The sequence below is a fragment of the Apodemus sylvaticus genome, chromosome 19 (genome assembly GCF_947179515.1).
Source record: "Apodemus sylvaticus chromosome 19, mApoSyl1.1, whole genome shotgun sequence".
NCBI lineage: Eukaryota > Metazoa > Chordata > Mammalia > Rodentia > Muridae > Apodemus > Apodemus sylvaticus.
In genome coordinates this window covers 35,201,531-35,222,242 of record NC_067490.1, presented here as the reverse complement: position 1 = coordinate 35,222,242, position 20,712 = coordinate 35,201,531, and the positions used below count along the sequence as shown (strand labels likewise).

General features: G+C 41.2%; 1 protein-coding gene across 1 annotated transcript in view; it reads left to right on the top strand.

Moving 5' to 3' along the window:
* The window catches only part of Dcbld1 (discoidin, CUB and LCCL domain containing 1), a 99,264-nt gene that overhangs the window by 63,758 nt on the left and 14,794 nt on the right, over positions 1–20,712 (top strand). Inside the window, exons 4-6 of the mRNA XM_052164025.1 lie at positions 1,571–1,622; positions 6,691–6,763; positions 18,035–18,168. Coding sequence (XP_052019985.1) covers positions 1,571–1,622; positions 6,691–6,763; positions 18,035–18,168 — 259 coding nt within the window. The remainder of the gene's footprint in view (positions 1–1,570; positions 1,623–6,690; positions 6,764–18,034; positions 18,169–20,712) is intronic.

The window sequence follows — 20,712 nt, the reverse complement described above, 5'->3', positions numbered from 1 at the left end:
ATATGAGTTTCAGGCCTGCTGGGGCTATGTAGTTAAAAACCTTGTCTTGTGGGAGAGCAAAGGGCCTGAGGATGGAGGGGAAGAGCTTTGTAAGTAGTTGGTCCAGTACTGCATCCTTTTAGAGCATATGGTGAATGGATCCGATGATGTGTATGGGATGGAATAAATCTTGTTTCCTTTAAGCCTTGAGTACCACACCTTTGGGGAAATCCTCCTGACTTTGCTGTGGTCTGGCGTCTCTGAAGCTGTTCCCCTAGCCTCCTTTACTTGTTTAGGAAGGAAACTTTTTAACTAGTGACCTTGAGCTCACCCCTGCCACACACCAGCTTGGAGACACAGTAGTGTCACATGACACCCTGACCATGGTGGGAGAGAATGGAAGAGAACGTGAGCCCTGGTGAGAGGGAAACTGCTGGCTCCTTCCTTAACCTCATTGGGGTCGAAGCATCACCCTGCCATCCACTCCGTGCCTATGCAGGGTCACAAGATGCCCTGTGTTCCTGCTGTCAGTTTGCTTCGGTAGAAATATGTCTGGAAGGGGATGTGCCACTCAGATGAAGGCAATTGTGGCTGGTGTTCACCATATTCTGCTCCTTAAGAAACGTTCGTGAAAAGGCTGGAGAGATGGCTCAGCGGTTAAGAGCACTGACTGCTCTTCCAAAGGTCCTGAGTTCAAATCCCAGCAACCACATGGTTGCTCACAACCATCTGTAATGGGATCCGATGCCCTCTTCTGATGTCACAGCTACAGTATACTCATATAAATTAAATAAATAAATAAATAAGGTTCGTGAAGAAGAAAGAACTATTGCTGAAGAGTATGGACTATTTGGGGAACTATTTTGCCAGTTTAAATATGTTGCTCCATAAGAACTTCCCTTTTTAGGTGCTTGCTCCTGATTGATTGTTGATCAGCACTAATTACCATGTCAGTGTTGTAGTTATACTGTTCTGGTGTCGATCGAGTGCCACTAGCTGAATTAAAATGTTCCGGGGAGCTGAGTATGTCCACTATGGGTGGATCCTGGGTTCTGTCTCCAGAACCACAAAAATCCAGTGGTGGTGGCACAAACCTGTAATCCCAGCACTCAGGGAAGAGAACTGAGAGGACCAGAACATTTCAAGGTCATCCTCAGCTACATACGGACTTGATGGTCAAACCTGGATTAGCCTGTGGCTACCTCAGACTGACAAGGAAATGGGGACAGGGGAAATGGTCCTGGTAATGTTTTCCATGAACTGTGATAGGACTTTTAATGGTTTTTCTCCTGTTAATAAGCATATTATATACATGAAACCTGCAGGTATATAGTATTACAGTTAGAAATAGATTTTGTTATTGTTCTCAAGACAGTAGCACTGAAAACTCCCCATTGGTGACAGGAAAGAAAATAGAAACTGATTAAACCCTGGAGATTATAATCCCAGATTTTATTTGTAGACAAGAAAATTCATATAACACGATAATGCTTTCAAAGTTTGTTTGTTTTTAACTGATAAGAAATATTTAGAAACAGGTGGCCTGTTTTCCACTCACCTGCTCATTGTGCTTCTCTTTGATTTGTGATAGATTTAATAACCTGTTTGGAACGAGGCAGTCACTATTCCAAGGAAAAATACAGGTAAATATGTGTACTACATTTTTCATGTATAGCAATAAGGCGTATTTGAGATGTTCCCAAAAGACAGAATCGGCAAGCCCTTTGCACTGCAAATAATTGTAGTTTTTATAGGCCAAAAGTCCCTATTGCACTGACTCATGCAATCTCTGTTGCTGGTAAAACAAAAAAACAAAACAACAACAACAAAAAAAAAAAACAAAGGTAGACAATAAAAATAAATAATTCACCATTATAAAGTTTTGTTTATACGAACAATCCCAGGCTGCAGAGCTGGCATAGCAGTCAGGAGTGCACACTGCTTTTGCAGAGGACCTGAATTTGGTTTCTAGGTCCCATGTTAGGAAGCTCACACCTGCATGTAACTCCAGCTCCATGTGACTCCAGCTCCGGGAGATCTAAGGCTCTATTCTGACCTCTTTGGGCACCCGTACTCACGTGCTTGTGCCCATACCCATACAAAAATACCCACTTAGACACACATGATTTAAGTGTGTAAATTCAAAATAGCATTGAAAAACGCAGCAGGGCAGGGATGGCGCAGACTGACCTGTATTGTCCTGGTCAGTGAGAACTGGAGACAAGCTGTCCAGTGGTGAGCCTGGGCTAGGTTGGGTGACACACGTGCACACATACATGCACTCATACACACATACACTCACACATACATACACACACACACAAACATGCACACAAACACATACACACACATACACACATACACACAAACACATACACACACATACACACATACACGCACATACACATGCACATACATACACAAGCACATACACACACATATATACACATACACACATGCACATACACACACAAACACATACACACACATACACACACATACATACACATACACACACAAACACACACCAAACACATTCACACACACAAACATACACACACACAAACACATGCACACACAAGCATACACACACATATACACACAAATACACACACAAACACATACATACATACATACATACATACACACACAAACATACACACAAACACATATACACACATACACACACATACACACATACATGCACATACACATGCACATACATACACAAACACATACACACACATATATACACATACACACACGCACATACACACACACATACACACATACACACACAAACACACACCAAACACATTCGCACACACAAACATACACACACATACACACACAAATACATGCACACACATATACACATGCACATACACACACAAACACATACATACATACACACACAAACATACACACATACACACAAACACATACACACGCAAACACATACACACATACACACACACACACATACATACACATACACACACAAACACACACCAAACACATTCGCACACACAAACATACACACACATACACACACAAATACATGCACACACATATACACATGCACATACACACACAAACACATACATACATACACACACAAACATACACACATACACACAAACACATACACACGCAAACACATACACACATACACACAAACACACACACACACACACACACAAAGAGGAGGTTGTATTTGGGACTCAGTTCACAGCTTGTTGATCCCTTAGTTCTGCTGTATTACAGAGAGCCACAGTCGAGTCTGGAGTATACTTTTTCCCTGGTTGGTATTTGGAAATGAGTTGTATAATCCTTTCATATGGTTTTGTCTTTTACCCTAAGGGAAAGCCTTTGAAGAATAAGGATATGGATTATTCAGCTCTAGCTACAAGTCTACTTAATTTCTGATATATATTTCCTCCTCAGCCATCAGTGAAGTGATGTGCTCTAGAGGGAACTCCTAGTCATAGGGATGGTCTTTGGGCAACTCTATTATGTAGGGCTGTCCTAAGCATTGGGAATGCCTTCCTTCCCTGGCTTTTACTGTCCACATGCCAGTTGTGACCAGCACTATTGTCTGCACATAATGTCTCATGTCTTCTAGGGGACAAAAACACTCCCCAGCTGGCAATTTCTGTCTAGAAGTCATGCCAACAGCAATAACCAAACACTGTAAAGTTAGAGTACTTTATTAATGGCCTGTGTACCTCTCCATGCCACACACACATAAGTAGCTCTCATGGTATTTCAGCATTCCTGGAAGGTTGCTTCAGTTATGTCATGAAAATGGCGGCCCAAAACCACTAAGGCGCTACAACACTAAGTGTGCTCTGGAAGCTAGGTTTAAGACCTCTCGTTTCTTAACTACCTCAGACATTTAGACATTCTCAATGTGAGTGTTTGATGTGCAGAATCAATTCCAGTATTAGCTAATATTAAGTACTCAAGGAACATGAGAAATCCAAATATATGAAAGTAAATGTTGTTTTGTAAGGTTATGGTTCAACCCATGTATACAGAGGCTAATGGCCTCTAGAGTTTTACCAGCCACAAGTTTCCAGTGCACTGGTTGGTGATAAGGTCCTGGGAATCATAGGAAAGGACAATGTATTCAAATATATAGTGTGACATTATGGTGACAGATTGGTTCCACTGTAGGCCAGCCATTTTGCAGTACTTTAGTATAGCCACTAATGCAGGCCCACACCTCTCACCCATAATTGGAATACAGAAACCTTTGGAAGTCCTTTGTTTACTCATTTGATTGTCAATTCATTTGACAGCAAAATTAGACTACATTAGCATGAGGCTTTAGTCTTTCTGTATTTTACTTACTATATAGCTATTCATTCATTCCATGTGAGCTGTTTCAGCTCTTGATTAACATGCGTGGGTTCCATGGGGGGTCTTATATTTGAGCGAAGGCACCATTTTAGTTTCCTGCAATCCTAAACTGTCTGAATTCAGAGGCTCATCTGGCACTAAGCAATTCTCTCAAGGACCTGTGAGTCTGCAGGAGGTTGTGTTTTATTTCTCGGTTCTGTGATTACTATTACCATGCAGGCCCTAGGAGAGAACTATGAAACATTTATTTGGGTTGTTTGATAATTAGTTGTCATTAACATGGTAATTTCCTAAGCAGTGAGAGGAAAGTAAATGAAAGGAAAATTTAAAAAAGAAAAACCAGCTTTTTTGGAATCTGTCACATTCTAACTGGAGTAAACAGGCCTCAGCGCTTCACAGAGACTAAAGGCAACTGAGGGAGGAAGCTGAGAGCAGCCTCTGGTCACCCCTTACCAAGTGATCAACACTGAAACATATGCACAAGTAGCAGTGGCAAGGCCACACAGGTTGTGTTTATGTATTTTGGAATATATCTATATATACATATATAATAACAATTAATGAAAAAAGAGGCCATGAATTTGAAAGAGACCAAGGATAGGAACAGGGACATATACAGCATTAGTGTTTTAATACATTGGCTGTGTATATGTGTGTGTTCAAAGATGTAAGTAGTTGTCCTTGATGTGTTGATGCTTCAAGAAACTAGAAAGAAAAGAGACTGAACCTCAGGGAGTTTATATGCCGTGTTCAGGGTCAGCTAGCTAACCTTGGTCTGAGTCAAGTCACCCAGTCTCTAGCACTGAGACCCTTTGTCTTAGTTAGGGTTTCCATTGCTGTGGAGAGACACCATGACCAAGGCAACTCTTATAAGGACAACATTTAATTGGGGCTGGTTTACTAGTTCAGAGGTTCAGTTCATTATCATCATGGCGGGAGGATGGCAGCATCCAGGAGAGTTCTACATCTTAATCTGAAGGCCAATAGAAGACTGACTTCCAGATAGCTAGGAGGAAGGTCTCTCAAAGCCTACCCTCATGTTGACATGTGACATTACCCACACCTACCCTCATGTTGACATGTGACATTACCCACACCTCCTAATAATGCCACATCTTAGGCCAAGCATGTTCAAACTACCACACCCTTCAATCACATTACCTTCTGTGATGGGTTCCTTGAAAGCTCTTTGAAAAACCAACTATTTTATTATGCATTTATCATGTATATATCATGTATGTGTATACACACATGTGGGTGAAACTTGTCCTTGAACATGTGGTCCTCTTGTCTTAGCCTTTTGATTTGTTGGGATTACAGGGTTGTATGATGGGATCTGACTAAACCCTAATTTTAAAGCATTCTTCTTAAGTGTAAGGGTCATTTATTTTTACAGGTAGCAGTAGTGTTTGTTATAGTAACCCTGGTGGCTGTGTACTTGAACTATGACAAGTCCAAGGTGAAGTGTACTACAGGTGTAAAATATATTCTCAGTACTAGGAAAAAAGCAAAGTTAATTTCAATGTAAGTGGGAATTAGCAAAATTTAGGTATATTATTATGTTAAATGAATATTATTAATTTTACCTGTTTCTTTTTACTTTTCCTAATATAGATATGAGAGAGTTTACTAGTGTTGCTTTTTGTCTTCTTTTTATCCATCCAAACAAAAATGTTATATATTTTAAACATTTCTTTTAATAAGAATAAGGTTATACTATATAGGTAAATTTTTCTTTTACTTTAAAAATATTTCTTAGGTATCTTAAAGAATCCAAGTGTATTAGGGAAGTAGCTTTAATACTTTATACGTGATAAATCCTTTCAGAAAGCAACCATTGTATAAAACTTCTTTCCAAGTTAACTTTTTAGATTAGTTTGTGTTTTTGTAAATCAGGTTTCTCATTTGTCTTTAAAACAAGATATTACTTGCCTGCATTATGAAAGAGGGGAAAAAACCCTCAAAGTTACCTATGCATTCAATTTTATTTCCAGAATTACCATGTGCTAATAGTGTCGTGGGCAGGGAATTTGTTTTTATTAACCATGGAGCCTTTAGATCCAAACACCTGTCCAACTTCCATAGATTTATATACTCATTCATTGATTCATTCATTCGTTCATTTATATCTCTCTCTCCTTCCTTGAAGTCAGGGTCCATCCTTTTTCTTTTACCCCTCTCTCTCTCTCTCTCTGTGTGTGTGTGTGTGTGTGTGTGTGTGTGTGTGTGTGTAAGAGAGAGAGAGAGAGAGGAGAGAGAGAGAGAGAGAGAGAGAGAGAAATTAAATTGAAGTATAATGTTTTTCTTCTTTTCATGTAATTTGATACTATGTAATTTTTTTTCCAGCAAATTCTGCCCCGCTGGTTGTAGAGACATAGCAGGAGACATTTCTGGGAATACAAAAGATGGCTACAGAGATGTAAGTAATTAAGGGAATATCAAAGAAGTGTTGCTCCCTTTGCCCGAATTAATTGCAAAAATCAAGTGAAATAGGATACAGAACTCTACACAGATATATGCTTTGCTATTTTATGAGATGGTAAAATACAACAAGTTTGAAACCAAAGTTATCTATGCACTCAACTTATTTCTAGCATTTCCAGATAGGAGTAGTAGAAGTGAAAGACAGAAATATTTTTAGCACCTAAGAAGTAGTCTTCCATTGTATTGGTCAGCATTTTCTTCCTGTAATGAATTCCTGAGAGAAATATACAGTAAGAGCATAGAAGTCGATTTTCATTTCACATTTTGGCAGTTTCAGTCTAGCCTGCTTGCTGCTGGGACTGAGGTGAAGCCCAAGGACCCCTGGACGAGGGCATTCCATGGTCCATTTCAGTGGCACATTCTTGGTGACCTAATTTCTTCCCATAAGGCCACACCTTCTAAAGGTTCTCCCATGTCCTAATAGGGCTGTGAGCTGGGCATTAGCTTTTATTAACACATGAGACTTGAGATCCAAACACCTGTCCAATCCAATTTCCACAAAAGGCCATAGATTTGTATACTTATCCATCCATTATACTTATACGATATACTTAAACATTCATCCATTCAACTCTCTACCTCTGTATCCCTTTCTTGAACTCAGGGCCCATTCTTTCTTTTTCTTTGACTTTCGCGAGTGTGTGTGTGTGTGTGTGTGTGTGTGTGTGTGTACATGAAATTTGCACATGCCATGTCACACATGGAGGTCAGAGAACAACTCTGTAGAGTCAGTTTTCTCTTTTCCCTCAATTAGGGGCTACCAGGCATGTATCATCAGGTGACAAGTGTGTCAGCCAGGAGCCATCTTGCGAGTATTAGCAGGATGTATTAGTTCTAGTAGTATTAGTTCTATAGAACTGCATTTGTCTTCTATACTAGAGCTAGTGACATTACTGGTTACCTCACAGAATAAAGTCATCTGCCCTACTTCTGCCCACCCACCATCTGTCTGTCCTGTCTCCTAATATATAACCCACTATTTATTTTACTTACAGGTTTCCATCCTGAAAATATGCTCATTTTCATCCCCCCTCCCCCTCTGCTTATATTACCATTTAAAATAGTTGAATTTGCACTTGACTGTTGAAAGAGTTGGTTTGATTTAGTTAAGATGCGAAGCATCTTTGTGCTGGGAAAGGACCTTGCTGACAGATCCTCATGACAGCATTCTCTCCTGTGGAGAAGTATCTCTCCCTCCCACACACACTGTAGAGATTGAAAAGTCGCCTCTGGCAGGAGAGAAAACGCGACTGTAATCTTGTTATAGGCTGTATTTTTTTACATTTCATTTTGTTTTTTCTCTTAGCACATCCTGATTCTGAAATAGATCATAGTGTAAGTTTGCTTTTCGTTTCCTCTTTCCTGTGTTGCTTTTGTTTATAAATTGGACACAGGATATTCTTCTGGCTTACCAGACATTATTTTTTTTCTCTTTTAATGGTCTATATCTTTTTTTAAAAAATGTAGAGAAGCTATTCCTAAATGATTCTAGGAAATTAACTAGAAGCTAAAGGTTGACATGGAGTTTCTTCCCTTTCAGTGGAAAGGTTGTGTTCTCCTGGGAGGGGCCGTAGGGGTGGAAGGGTTAGTCCTCTCTGTGTGAGCTCTGAGTGCTTCTCTGCAACACTCTGCTCGCAATCAGTTTCTCACCAACTGCTTGGCTCCATTCGCTTTGGTTTTTCTTTTGTTTTTCAAGACAGGGTTTCTCTGTGTAGCCCTGGCTGTCCAGGAACTTGCTCTGTAGACCAGGCTGGCCTGGAACTTACAGATCCACTTCCCAAGTGCTGGGATTAAAGGGGCGAGCCACAATGCCTGGCCACTGTTTGCTTTCGAAAGTTCATCTCTTTACACAAGTCTGGTTAGTACCTTCCCTAACAGATGTCAGATACTTAGCAGCTGTGTAACAATGTGGCCTACCCCGAGGTTGAAGCAACATCTGTTGTCTCTGGTTGTGTCTTCATATTTGTATATTCATTTATTGGGAGATGGGCTCTCACCGTGTAGCCCTGGCAGACCTGGAATTCTATAAACCAGATCTGCCTGTTTCTGTCTCTCAATTGCTAGGATCAGAGACATGTACTACCATACCCAGCTTTTTTTTAAAAAATACATTGTGTGTGGGGGTGGGGGTGGGGGGTGGTATGTGTCCTGTGCATACAGGTAAATGTTTACAATGTGGAAGTCAGAGAACAATTTCAGGAATTCATTCTTTCTTTCCATGATGGGATCCAGGGATCAAACTCATGTGGTTGCACTTGCCACCCAAGCCTTTCATCTAGTGAGCCATCTTGCTGGCCCATCTCTGTTTTCTGTGGATTAGGAATCTGAGCAAGGTTCCCACTTCAGGATCTCAAGAGGATAGAGCTGCAATGTCACCTGCAGCTATAGCTCCTCTGTGGCTCCTCTAGTGACAGGCCAGCTTCTAAGCTCGAAGTGTGGGGCACATTCAGCTACTTGAGGGACATTGGAGAAAGGAGGGCCTTGAATTCTTGGCTCCTGACTGGTGGTGCTACTGTTCTTGCCATATGTCCTCCTAACGTGGCTGCACATGTCCCTGAAGCCAGCAGAGAGAATCATGAGCAAAAGCATCTTGTACTAACATGAGATACAATGGAGAGGTGTGACATCCCACCTTTTCGCCATGTTCTAGGAATTATTAACAGCATGCCGCAGCTTCCTGTCTACAAGGGGATTACCAGGAGGCAGATCCTAGGGGTTAATTTAGAATCTACTCCATGGCAGCTTCCTCTTAGGAAGTACATTTGATGTAATAAATCTTTTTTTGGAAGGTTCTTTGCAAAACTAGAGCATCCTGTACATCAACAAGACAGAATCTGAAAAACTAATTACTCGAGGAGTCACTGAAGTAGAAGCATTCAGACTTGAGGGAGATTGTATCATGGAGTTTGCTTGTTTGTGACAGAATATTTTGTAGCCCCAGACTGGCCTTGAACTTTGTGTATCCAGGGCTGGGCTTAAGCTACACTGTGTCTATCTTCCAAGTACTGGGATCACATGGTTTGTTGAGAATATGTGATCTTAAAGATATCATTACAGAAAAGGTGTTGCTTCATTTTGTGCAGCCCCAAAAAAACAGCAGGCTCAGTGGATAAACATAGAAATGCCAGTTTCAGCTGCATAAAAGGAGTAATTAAATAGCATAGAGTGCAATACGGTGTTTAGAGAAATATGTAGATGTTATAAGCAGTTGTTGGTGATAGTGTGTGTAAGTGGTGCTGCCAGTGGATGGGGACAGACTGGATCTTCAGAGGCTGTATGTGAAGAACTTAAAGGGCCCTTTTGAGTCCTTAAGATTCTGGGGTCTGCCTCTTCTGACAATGTAGGCATCCATACTATATCTGTTTTCAGTGCCATCAGCAGTGTGGGCTTTGGGCTGCTCCTTAAGATCCGACCACAGGACAGCTTTCCTTTGCCACCTTTCTACCTTTCTAATAGTGGGGTGCATCTGCTTTTCGATGGTATATGTCACTCAACTAATTTATTATTATCATTATTTCTTTGTGTGTGGGGGCACTGTGTATCATGATGCAAGTGGTGGAAGTCGATTTTCTCATCACTATATGGATTCCAGAAATTGAATTTATCTTAGTCACTGTTCTATTGTTGTGAAGAGACACCATGGCCAAGGCAACTCTAGGGCTTGTTTACAGTTTTAGAGAGTTTTATCATCATGGTGGGGAGCATGGTGGGGGGCATGGTGCTGGAGTAGAAGCTGAAAGAGATGGAGAGAGAGAGAGAGAGAGAGACTGGGCTTTGCATGGGCTTTGGACTTATTTCCTACAGGGCCCTACACTTCCTAATCCTTCTAATCCTTTCAAACAGTGCTTCTCCCTGATGATTAAAACATTCTAATGAGCCTATTGGGGCAATTCTTATTCAAACCACCCCTGAGCTAGCCACATGTGGAAGCTCAGGGGGTACTTTTAGTACTGAACTATCTTGCTGACCTTAACTAATTCATTTTATAAATTCATTGTTCTCAAAAAGTATTCAAGGAACTGTCTAAACATGAGCTAAACAGGGACAACAATAGTAGACATGCCAAAGTAGACAGGGAAAACCCATGAGACTTCAGTCTTACCCAAAGAATTACCCAGGAAACTGAGAGCAGGAGAAATACTCTTCTCCAGGGAAGAATACACCAATTGATTATTCTATTCCAAGCGAGATCAGCTCCGACAAGAACCATGAATAGCATTATACATAATGAACAGGTAGTTACACAGGTATACACACAATAATCATTAATGAAAGGAAAGGTAACAAATTTGAAATACAGTAAAGAGGGGTATATGGGAAGGTTTGGGGGGAAGTAAAGGAAAGGAGAAATAATGTGATTATAATCTCAAAAATAAAAGATATTGAAGAAATATGAAAAATTAAAAGTATACTCTTGGACTAGGGAAAAAGCACCTTCCAAAAATCTGGGGAAATATGAATTTACTCTTCATATTTCCTAAAATGTCTATAGGATATTACTTGATTATAAAAAGTGTTACAAATGCACCAATATAAAAACTGTAGGGGCTGTAATGAAGTACGTAGGGTCAAGCCACACGACTGTGTATTAAATTTATTTCATTTGGTTTCTTTTTTCGTTTTTTTTTTTTTTTTTTTTGTTATTTTGAAATAGTGTTTTATTTTGTAGCTGGAGAGGACTTTCAATTCCCTGTGTAGCCCAGGCTGGCTTTAAACTTGCAACTCCTTTGCCTCCTTTTCTCTCCAGTGTATTTTATAACTCACCACTTGCAGAGTAAGCGCGGGCTTCACTTTTATTGCACCGTATGGCAATTTTAGTTCAAATTTTATTAACTGCAAGCTAAATACTTATTCTGTTTTTAGATCCTTTAATTTATATATGTGTCTATTTGTCTATGTGTACATATTTGCACATGTGTACAGGTGTTACCTTGGAGCTCAGCTACCAAGGACCAGCCTTGCCTTGGAGAGGGCTTCTGAGGAACGGGGTATCCTGGGAGTGGCAAGACAAATGACTTGAAATCAAATCCTGAGCCCAAGCTGATGACCTGTGTTCTGTTGAGACGGCTTTCCAGATCGCATTCTCTATGTTCTGCCGCCCCTGGAGATCTCCAGACAGCTCACTGTCTCTGTCCTGTTCATGCCTGTTCTCCAAACAGTTCTCTCTTGTCATTCTAAGAAATTCTCTGGATAGCTCATCTCTTGCAGATCATAAACCCAGTCTTTTATTTTACATTTCAGTCCACTCATTCCGTTGAATCAGCATTCTATGACCTTTGGTTTTTAGGTGACACAAGCACTTTTTTTTTTTTTTTTTTTTTTTTTTTTAGCTTGTTTTGGTTTTTTTCGATTCAGGGTTTCTCTGTGTAGCCCTGGCTGTCCTGGAACTCACTCTGTAGACCAGGCTGGCCTCCACAAGCCCCCACCCCTCGACCTTTTTTTTAAGCTTTGGTAAAGGATTCAGGGATCTGCCCGACTCTGTTAACCACAGATGATAAACTAGCTGGGTGGGACCCCGACCTGAAACTACCATTTTCACCACACCTGAACCTCTCACTTTGCTTTGTCACTGACCGACCCCGAACTCAGGAGTCTGCCTGCCCTTGTAAGCATGAACAAAAGCCTAGCTGGGTGGGATCTCCTTCAATCCCCACTCCCTAATGCTGTTTATCTTCTTCTTTACTCTCTTTCTGACAAGTCTCCTCACAACGAAGTTGCCTCTGTTCCTTTAGATCTTTGAAGCTCCTTACATAATTCATATTGCATCCTTATATTTTGATATATATACACATATCATATATATCATGCCATGGTTGGTGGCATATATATATATATATATATATATATATATATATGTGTGTGTGTGTGTGTGTGTGTGTGTGTGTGTGTGTGTGTGTGTGTGTGTGTGTGTGTATCCCATTATCCCATTACAGATGGTTGTGAGCCACCATGTGGTTGCTGGGAATTGAACTCAGGACCTCTGGAAGAGCATCCAGTGCTTTTAACAGCCGAGCAGTCTCTCCAGCCCTGAGAAATTATGTATTTTTGAACTCACGTTTTTTGGAGTTCTTGTACAAAGCCTTAATTAAGGACTAATCTGAAGGTCCCAATGTTTACTATTTTACTGATCATGTTAGCCACATCTTCCCCTTGCAGACCCGTCTCTGATTATCACAGAGTCATTACAGTTAACAGAGAAGACATGCTTTTGAGGAGAAATGTAAAATATGTACATTATTATACAAGCAAGCCTTGCTCTCACAGCAGCCATGACACTTGTGGAGGCCCACGAGGAGCCATGTCATTCTGTCCCTACCAAGGCCATGCTGGAGTACTGGGAACTGAACTCTGGTCCTCTTCCAGAGCAAGAAGCACTTAACCACAGAGCCATCTCTCTAGTCCCCAGAATGATTACTTTCGTATTTTGGTTAAAGCATTGTCAATACTTTTGACAGTCTGTTGACATTTCTTTAGAGGAAGGTTAAGAAAATGCTACAGTGCTGGTGTGATTTGATCACCTGCGAGGTCCTGCATGTTTTCCTGCTGTTGTGTTTGGCCAACTTTTGTGGCATAGTGATCTCAGTGTGATAATTTTTTTTGGCAGGGGGTTGGGGGGAGAGGGGGAGGATAGTGTTTGATTCTGCAGCTCAAGTGGATGCTGAATTCTCTGTGTAGCCCAGACTGGTTTTGAACCTGAAACTCTCTTGTCAACTGGACAGTGATGAGAGTGCTTTTCATATCTCCTAAAGATGTGCAAATAGTGCATAGACATAAATATAAATTTTAAAAAATAGCCGGGTGGTGGTGGCGCACGCCTGTAATCCCAGCACTCTGGGAGGCAGAGGCAGGCGGATTTCTGAGTTCGAGGCCAGCCTGGTCTACAAGTGAGTTCCAGGACAGCCAGGGCTACACAGAGAAACCCTGTCTCGGAAAAAAAACAAAAAACACCAATAATAATAATAATAATAAAATTAAAGAATTAGCATGTGTATGTGTTCCCCTTGCTCCTTTGAGAATTATAATGCTGTTGTTTCAGCTGAGTTAATGGATATTGTCTAAGGCAAATCACTAATCAACATACACTGGTAATATAGTTTTTTCCCATACGTTAATTTGACTTAGACTGTGCCACACCTGCACTGCAGACTACTGAGGAAATCAAAGTATTAGTTGTCCAATGCGGAGGTGGTTGTTGCTTTAATCAGATTTAATGAAGGTGAATTTTTAAACTTGATACCAGGGGAGAAAAACACTCATAAGCATGAATTACGTTTAAATGTAAGATAAGAAAGTATTTTTTGTTTTAATAAAGAAATAATTATGGGAAAGGGTAGTTATTTTAACCAGAATAATTCAATGGACACCGCTGGTGACTGGTCTCATGAATATGTTTCCTATGCCCTGCATTAAATATGGGCAATCAATCTACAGTTAAACCCTTCCTTAATAGGAACCTGGACCATTGGACTCCTTCCATTCTTTCTTGGGTAAATCAGAATATTTCATGACCAGCTGATGATGGATTGTTGCTCAATGGCCTCTGTTCTGTCCATCACTGGGAGTTCTGTACAGCACATAACTCCTGAAACATTTACTTCATTACTAGGCAGAATTCTGTGGAGGAAACTATTCAAAGCAGTGGGAATAGCTGACCAGTAGACCACAGCTAATTTGCATCTATTCTGGGGCATAGGGAAGGAGACAGGTCTGTGTGGACCCTAGAGCCAGAAGTGGCAGACATCCAGAGTGGATACCACATAATCTAGATAGGCTAGTCTACCCTTGCTGCTGTCCAGTTGATTTAGGAAAATAAGTCAGAACAGAGAAATGACTTCACACATGAAATGCAGTTGGAGGCAGAGCCAGGATACCCGGAACAGGAACCTTCTGAGCAAGCTGGATCCCTATGGGATCCTTCCGTGGGCTGGATCCCTAGCCATGGAAAGGTTTTCTGATATAGGTCATATACCACCCAGGCTGACCTCAACTGGATATGTGTCTTGAACTCCTGACCGACAGACCCTCCTATCTCTACTTCCCAAATGCTGGGGTTATAGGTGTGTACCATAAAGAGAGCTTTTTGATGAAAGCAGACTCATGAGAGCTTAAAACGTGGCCAACTGTATTATTAATAACTTTAATTTATAATTGAATAATTTTATTAATAACTTTAATTAAGGATTTATTTAAATTTTTGTGCAAATGGGGCTGAGAATTGAACTTTGGTTTTGCACACGATAGCCAAGTGCTCCATGTCTGTGCTATATAGTCCTTTTAAAAATAATTTTATTATATTTTTTATTATTATTAATAATAAAGCATTTATTATTATGGGGGGTGTCGTAGTTTTCTATTTCTGCGATGAGACACCAGGACCGAGGCAACTTATGAAAGAAAGTATCAAACTGGGGGCTCACTTGCAGTTCATGACCCTCATGGCAAGGAGTGTGGTGACAGGCAGGCATGCTAGCTAAGACTTTACATTTTGAGCCAACAACCATGAGGCAGAGAAAGATCTAGTTAGAAATGGTATAGGCCGTTGAAACCTCAAAACCCTGCCCTATGACACACCCCTTTCAACAAGGCCATACCTCCTAATACTTCCCTAACTGTTCCACCGACTGCAGACCAAATATTCTAGTGTCTGAACCTGTGGGGGCCATTTTCATTCAAACCACAACAGAGAGTCACACTTGATACAGCTGAGTATAGAGTTCAGAAAACACTGATCAGCGTTGATTCCCTCATTGGCTCCTGGGGATTGACCTCAGGTCATCAGATTTGGTGGCAGATCCTTTACCCACTAGGCCATCTCACCACCATTTTCCCACCCGTTTTTATTTTTTTTTAACTTAAAAATTATAACTTTTTTAACTAAAAAAAAAATTTTAACTAAAAAAATAAAATTTTTTAACTAAAAAAAAGGATATTTTGCTTACATATATTCTGTGCATGACATGAGTACAGTACCCACATAGACTAGAAGAGAATTTTGGATCCTCTGGAACTGGAGTTACAGATGGCTGTTAGATGCCGTGTGGGTGCTGGGAATTGAACCTAGGTCTTCTGAAATAGCAACTCTCCAGCCCTCCCACCAACTTTATGGGGTCAGGGGTATGGAATTTGTGTGTATTACAATGCACATTTGGAGGTCAAAGAAGAACAAAGAACAACCTCAAGTCTGTCCTTGACTTTTACTTTGTTTGAGACAGTCTCTTTAGCTAGCTTTCCAGGCATCCCATTTCCGCCTTCTGTCCCACCCTAGGCATGCTGGGATTATAGACACTGCCCTAGGCATGCTGGGACTTCTGTGTCTTGGCCACTGTTGCATAGGTTCCTACTGATCGAAGGCTCAGGTCCACACACTGGCTCAGCAAGTTCTTAACCACCTGTGTTTGTTTGCTGAGACAACTCATGTACTCTGAGCTGATTTAACTACAGAAGCTGCTAAGTAGTTGGAGACCACCTTGAACTCTTGGTCCTCCTGCCTCCATTTCATAATTGCTACGGTTACCAGTGTTTTTCACCATAGAGAAAGCTTCCTAGGGAAGGCAGGCAGATTCCAGGAAGGTTTATTTTTGTTTTTCTTTTTTTTTTTTGTTTGTTTTTCTTTTTGTTGTTTTTGTTTTTGTTTTTTTCAAAACATGGTTTCTCCATATAGCCCTGGGTGTCCAGGAACTCACTCTGTAGACCAGGCTGGCCTCAAACTCAGAAATCCACCTGCCTCTACCTCCCAAGTGCTGGGATTAAAGGTGTGCGCCGCCACCGCCAGGCTGATTCTTTTCCAAGTGCAAGATGGGTCTCCACTATGGGCCATCTTCCTTTGCCTCCTGTTCCCAAAGGGAACAGTATTATCTGCATCTCCGTTGGGCTTCTCTTTTGTTGTATGTTCTGTTTATAACAATGCCATCACTTACTGCACAACTGACTTCTGTTGCCGAATCTCAGGTGGGACATATGAAGTCTCTTAAGGAAAAAAAAAGTCACAGAATTCCTTGGTGTTGGTGCAACTCCTAGATAATTGGTTACAAATACCATCCATTGCTTCTACATGTGTTGTAACTTAGATTTGAGGAAACATTCCCATGGAGACTCAGGTGTCAATCTTCCCATGAACAGAGAAAACTACTTAGGTCCAGTGGGATGCCCCTCTGTCCTCTTGGAGTTGTTATTAGCTATACGAAAGATGCTCACAGCTCAACTTTATTTAGAGTTGCCTTCTTGGCCCAAATGCCAAGTCTGTCTGTCTATTGTCTTCCCATCCACATCTGTTCCTGGGGATCTTTAGACCTGGTCACCCCTCAGTTCTTGCAATTCTTTAACTGCCTGTCAGAGTTAACTTGTCTTAGAGTCAGCCACTCGATCTTGCTTTTGCCGAATTTGTCTCAACAGCATACGGCTGGAGCTGAAGGCTTCCATGAGCAGCTTGCAGTCACAGGCTTTTGGACTCACTGACAGGATTCAGAGAATGAGATGAATGCTGAGATTTTTGTCTGTTTGTTTGTTTGTTGGGCCATTCCACATGGAACTTGCGGGTCCATCTAGCAGCTGTTAGCCATCTTAGTTTTGATGTTGTACCAAATCAAAGAATTAATGTGAAGCTGCAGTATAGAAGGCTGAATGGTACCTAGGTTGCTTTCCACCTTGTTTAAGACTGTCTGCTTGTAAATCAAATCTAAGAGACAAACCTCATTATCCGTATAATGGTCTACCCTGAACTCAGTGACTTGTGAGCAGAGTGAACCATTTTGACAGATGAGTTCTTCAACTCTGCTAGTTTGAAATTGCTCTTGAGGTGCTGAAGAGTCCTTTGTGTCAGTTAGCAGGGTCTCATGAATTGTGGCGGAACAAGGGAAACTCCTTGACTCGTTCAGATTTTGCAGCTAGAGGTTTACATAATAGTGCTAGAGGCATTATTCATGGGGGCAGAGTACTACTGTGAATGACTAAGCAAGCAAAAGATGGAAAACTCAGTGGATATGCTGCTAATTCCAGCACTCCAGAGACAGAGATAGACAGATCTGTGAGTTCAAAGCCAGCCTGGTCTACATAGTGAGTGCCAAGACAGCCAGCACTAAATAAGGAGACTCTGTCTCTAAAGAACAAAAAGCAAATGAACACCCCAAACAAACAAAAGTAGAAGGGAGAAAGGTCCAGCTTTGTTTTAAACATGTGAGTGCTGAGTAATGCTGTCACTCTGTTTCAGACCTCTTTATTGTGCAAAGCTGCCATCCACGCAGGGATCATCACAGATGAACTAGGTGGCCACATCAACCTGCTTCAGAGCAAAGGGATAAGTCACTATGAAGGAATCCTGGCCAACGGTGTGCTCTCCCGGCAGTAAGTACTTTGCTTGTGTTCGGAGAGGAGGAAGCCCTGAGGCCATCATTAATCGGCCTGCAGTTTTGAAAGAACAACAGGGATGTAATGCCAAGTGGCAGTCGGCCACGAAAATATCTGTGATATATGGGGGCTACCAAGATCGCTCAGCTATTAAGAGTACTTGTTGTTCTATCAGTGGACCCAAGTTCTATTCCCAACACCACACTGGTAGCTCATAACCATCCATGATGAGAGTTCTAAGTAAGGTATCTTCTTCAGGCACCAGGCATACAAGTGGTGCACATACCTTAAGGCAAAAGACTCATGTAATTAAAACAGAAAATAAATAAACCCTTAAAAATGTGCAAAATTTTTAACAGCATTTATAGTCTTTATGTGGAAAATAAATGTAGTAACAAGAGAGCTTTCTGGTTATGCAGGCACATAAATGTTAAATGTTAAAATGGCAGACGTCTGAGCCCTGGTGTGGGAGATTTCTTGCAGTCCCACATGCACCTGTGGGAGAAAATTAATGCTTATTCCTTTTGGGTTTTTTATAGTTTCAGTAAATTACTGAAGTTATCTCCAATTTTACCTAATACTGAAAGGAACAGGGAATTCAATACCCAATACTGAAATATTCATAGAGCCACTCAGTGTTCCCCACCCTCAAAGATTCCTAGAGACTACTTTCCAGGAGTAGAAGGGGCCTGCAATAATAGATGATGGTTAATAGACAGACAGACAGAAATGACTTTTATGTGTTAGCCTCTCAGTGTGATAGTTAGCTTCATGAGGCTGGGATATGTAAATTGATTTAAACATTGAAAACTAAGCTTTGTATACATTCTGATATCCTTAGAGTTTAGCAGATATGCAGAGCTGCTAATGTAGCCTAGTACCGGGCTCATCCACGCTGTGGATGCCCACACACCTGAGAGAGGCAGTAATCAGTGTAGAGAAGGAGGCTCCTTGAAGATGGTTAGTTAGGAAGATATGTGTCTGGAAACTCCAGGTCTCCCCCTACCCCATAACCATCACTCCCACCCACCGCCACCAGTCTACAGGTCGCCCCTGTAGTCTGTAGGTCCCTGGAAATGTTCCCTTTTACTGTGATTGAGTTTTGAATAAGTATCCACAGTCTTAGTCCCAAGGATAAGGCTCAGGACAGAAGCAACACACTCTTTGTGATTCATGTGTAGAAAACCAATCAGGATTCTCTTCTACACTCCACCCTCTGCATGGCAGTCTTTAGCCCTACTATTTTACCCTAGTCCCATTTTTAATTATTGTTCTCTACTGACTGTGAACACATGATCCTTCCACTACGCTAAAGTTCTGGGATTACAAGTGTACACCCAGTTTATCCAATGCTGAAGGTCAAACCCAGAACTGTGTGTACGCTGGACAAGTACTCAACTTCTCAGCCACTCCCCTAGTATCCCAGACCTCTCTTGTACACAGAAAACTCAAGACTATATCTCATTGTTCCATCCTTGTGCTGGATGTCACTTGACACAAGCTAGGCATCTGAGAGGAAGGAACCACCATTAAGAAAATGTCTCCAGGGGCTGGAGAGATGATGTCTCAGCAGTAAAGAACACTGACTGATCTTCCAGAGGTCCTGAGCTCAATTTCCAGCAACTACATGTTGGCTCGCAACCATCTGTAATGGGACCCAATACCCTCTTCTGAAGGCAGCTACAGTGTACTCCTATACATAAAATAAATAATTCTTTAAAAAGAGGAGGATAAGGAAGAGGAGAAGGAGGAGAAGGAGGAGGAGGAGGAAGAGGAGGAGGAAGAGGAAGAGGAAGAAGAAGAACTAGTAGAAGAACTAGTAGAACTAATAGAAGAACTAGTAGAAGAACTAGTAGAAGAACTAGAAGAAGAACTAGAAGAAGAAGAATTAGAAGAACTAGAAGAAGGAGAAGGAGAAGGAGAAGGAGGAGGAGGAGAAGGAGAAGGAGAAGGAGAAGAAGAAGAAGAAGAAGAAGAAGAAGAAGAAGAAGAAGAAGAAGAAGAAGAAGAAGAAGAAGAAGAAGAAGAAGAAGAAGAAGAATTAGAATTAGAAGAAGGTGCTGATGGTGATATGATGATGGTGATGATGATGAACATCTCCATAAGATGGTACTGTAGACAAGCCTTTAGAGCCTTTTCTTAATTAGTGATTGATATGGGAAGGCCCAGCCTGTTGTGGATGGGGCCATCCCTTGGCTGGTAGTCCTAGGTTCTGTTAGAAAACAAGCTGAACTTCCATGGTCTCTGCTTTCAGGTTCCTGCCCTGTTTGTTTTCCTGTTCTGATTTCCCATGATGATGAAAATTGAGGTAGAATGTAAGCCAAATAAACCCTTTTCTCCCCAGCTTGCTTCCGGTCATGATGTATCATCTCAGCAATAGTAACCCTGACTAAGACAATCCTCATAAGAGTGTGGACTATCTTGCTTGGTAGGAAGCCCATTACTAGCATGTGTGGTATCCCAGAACTTGGCCATCTAAAGTCAGAGGATTGTGAATTCTAGACTAGCCTAAGCTGTATATACCCAGACCCAGTGTCAGAA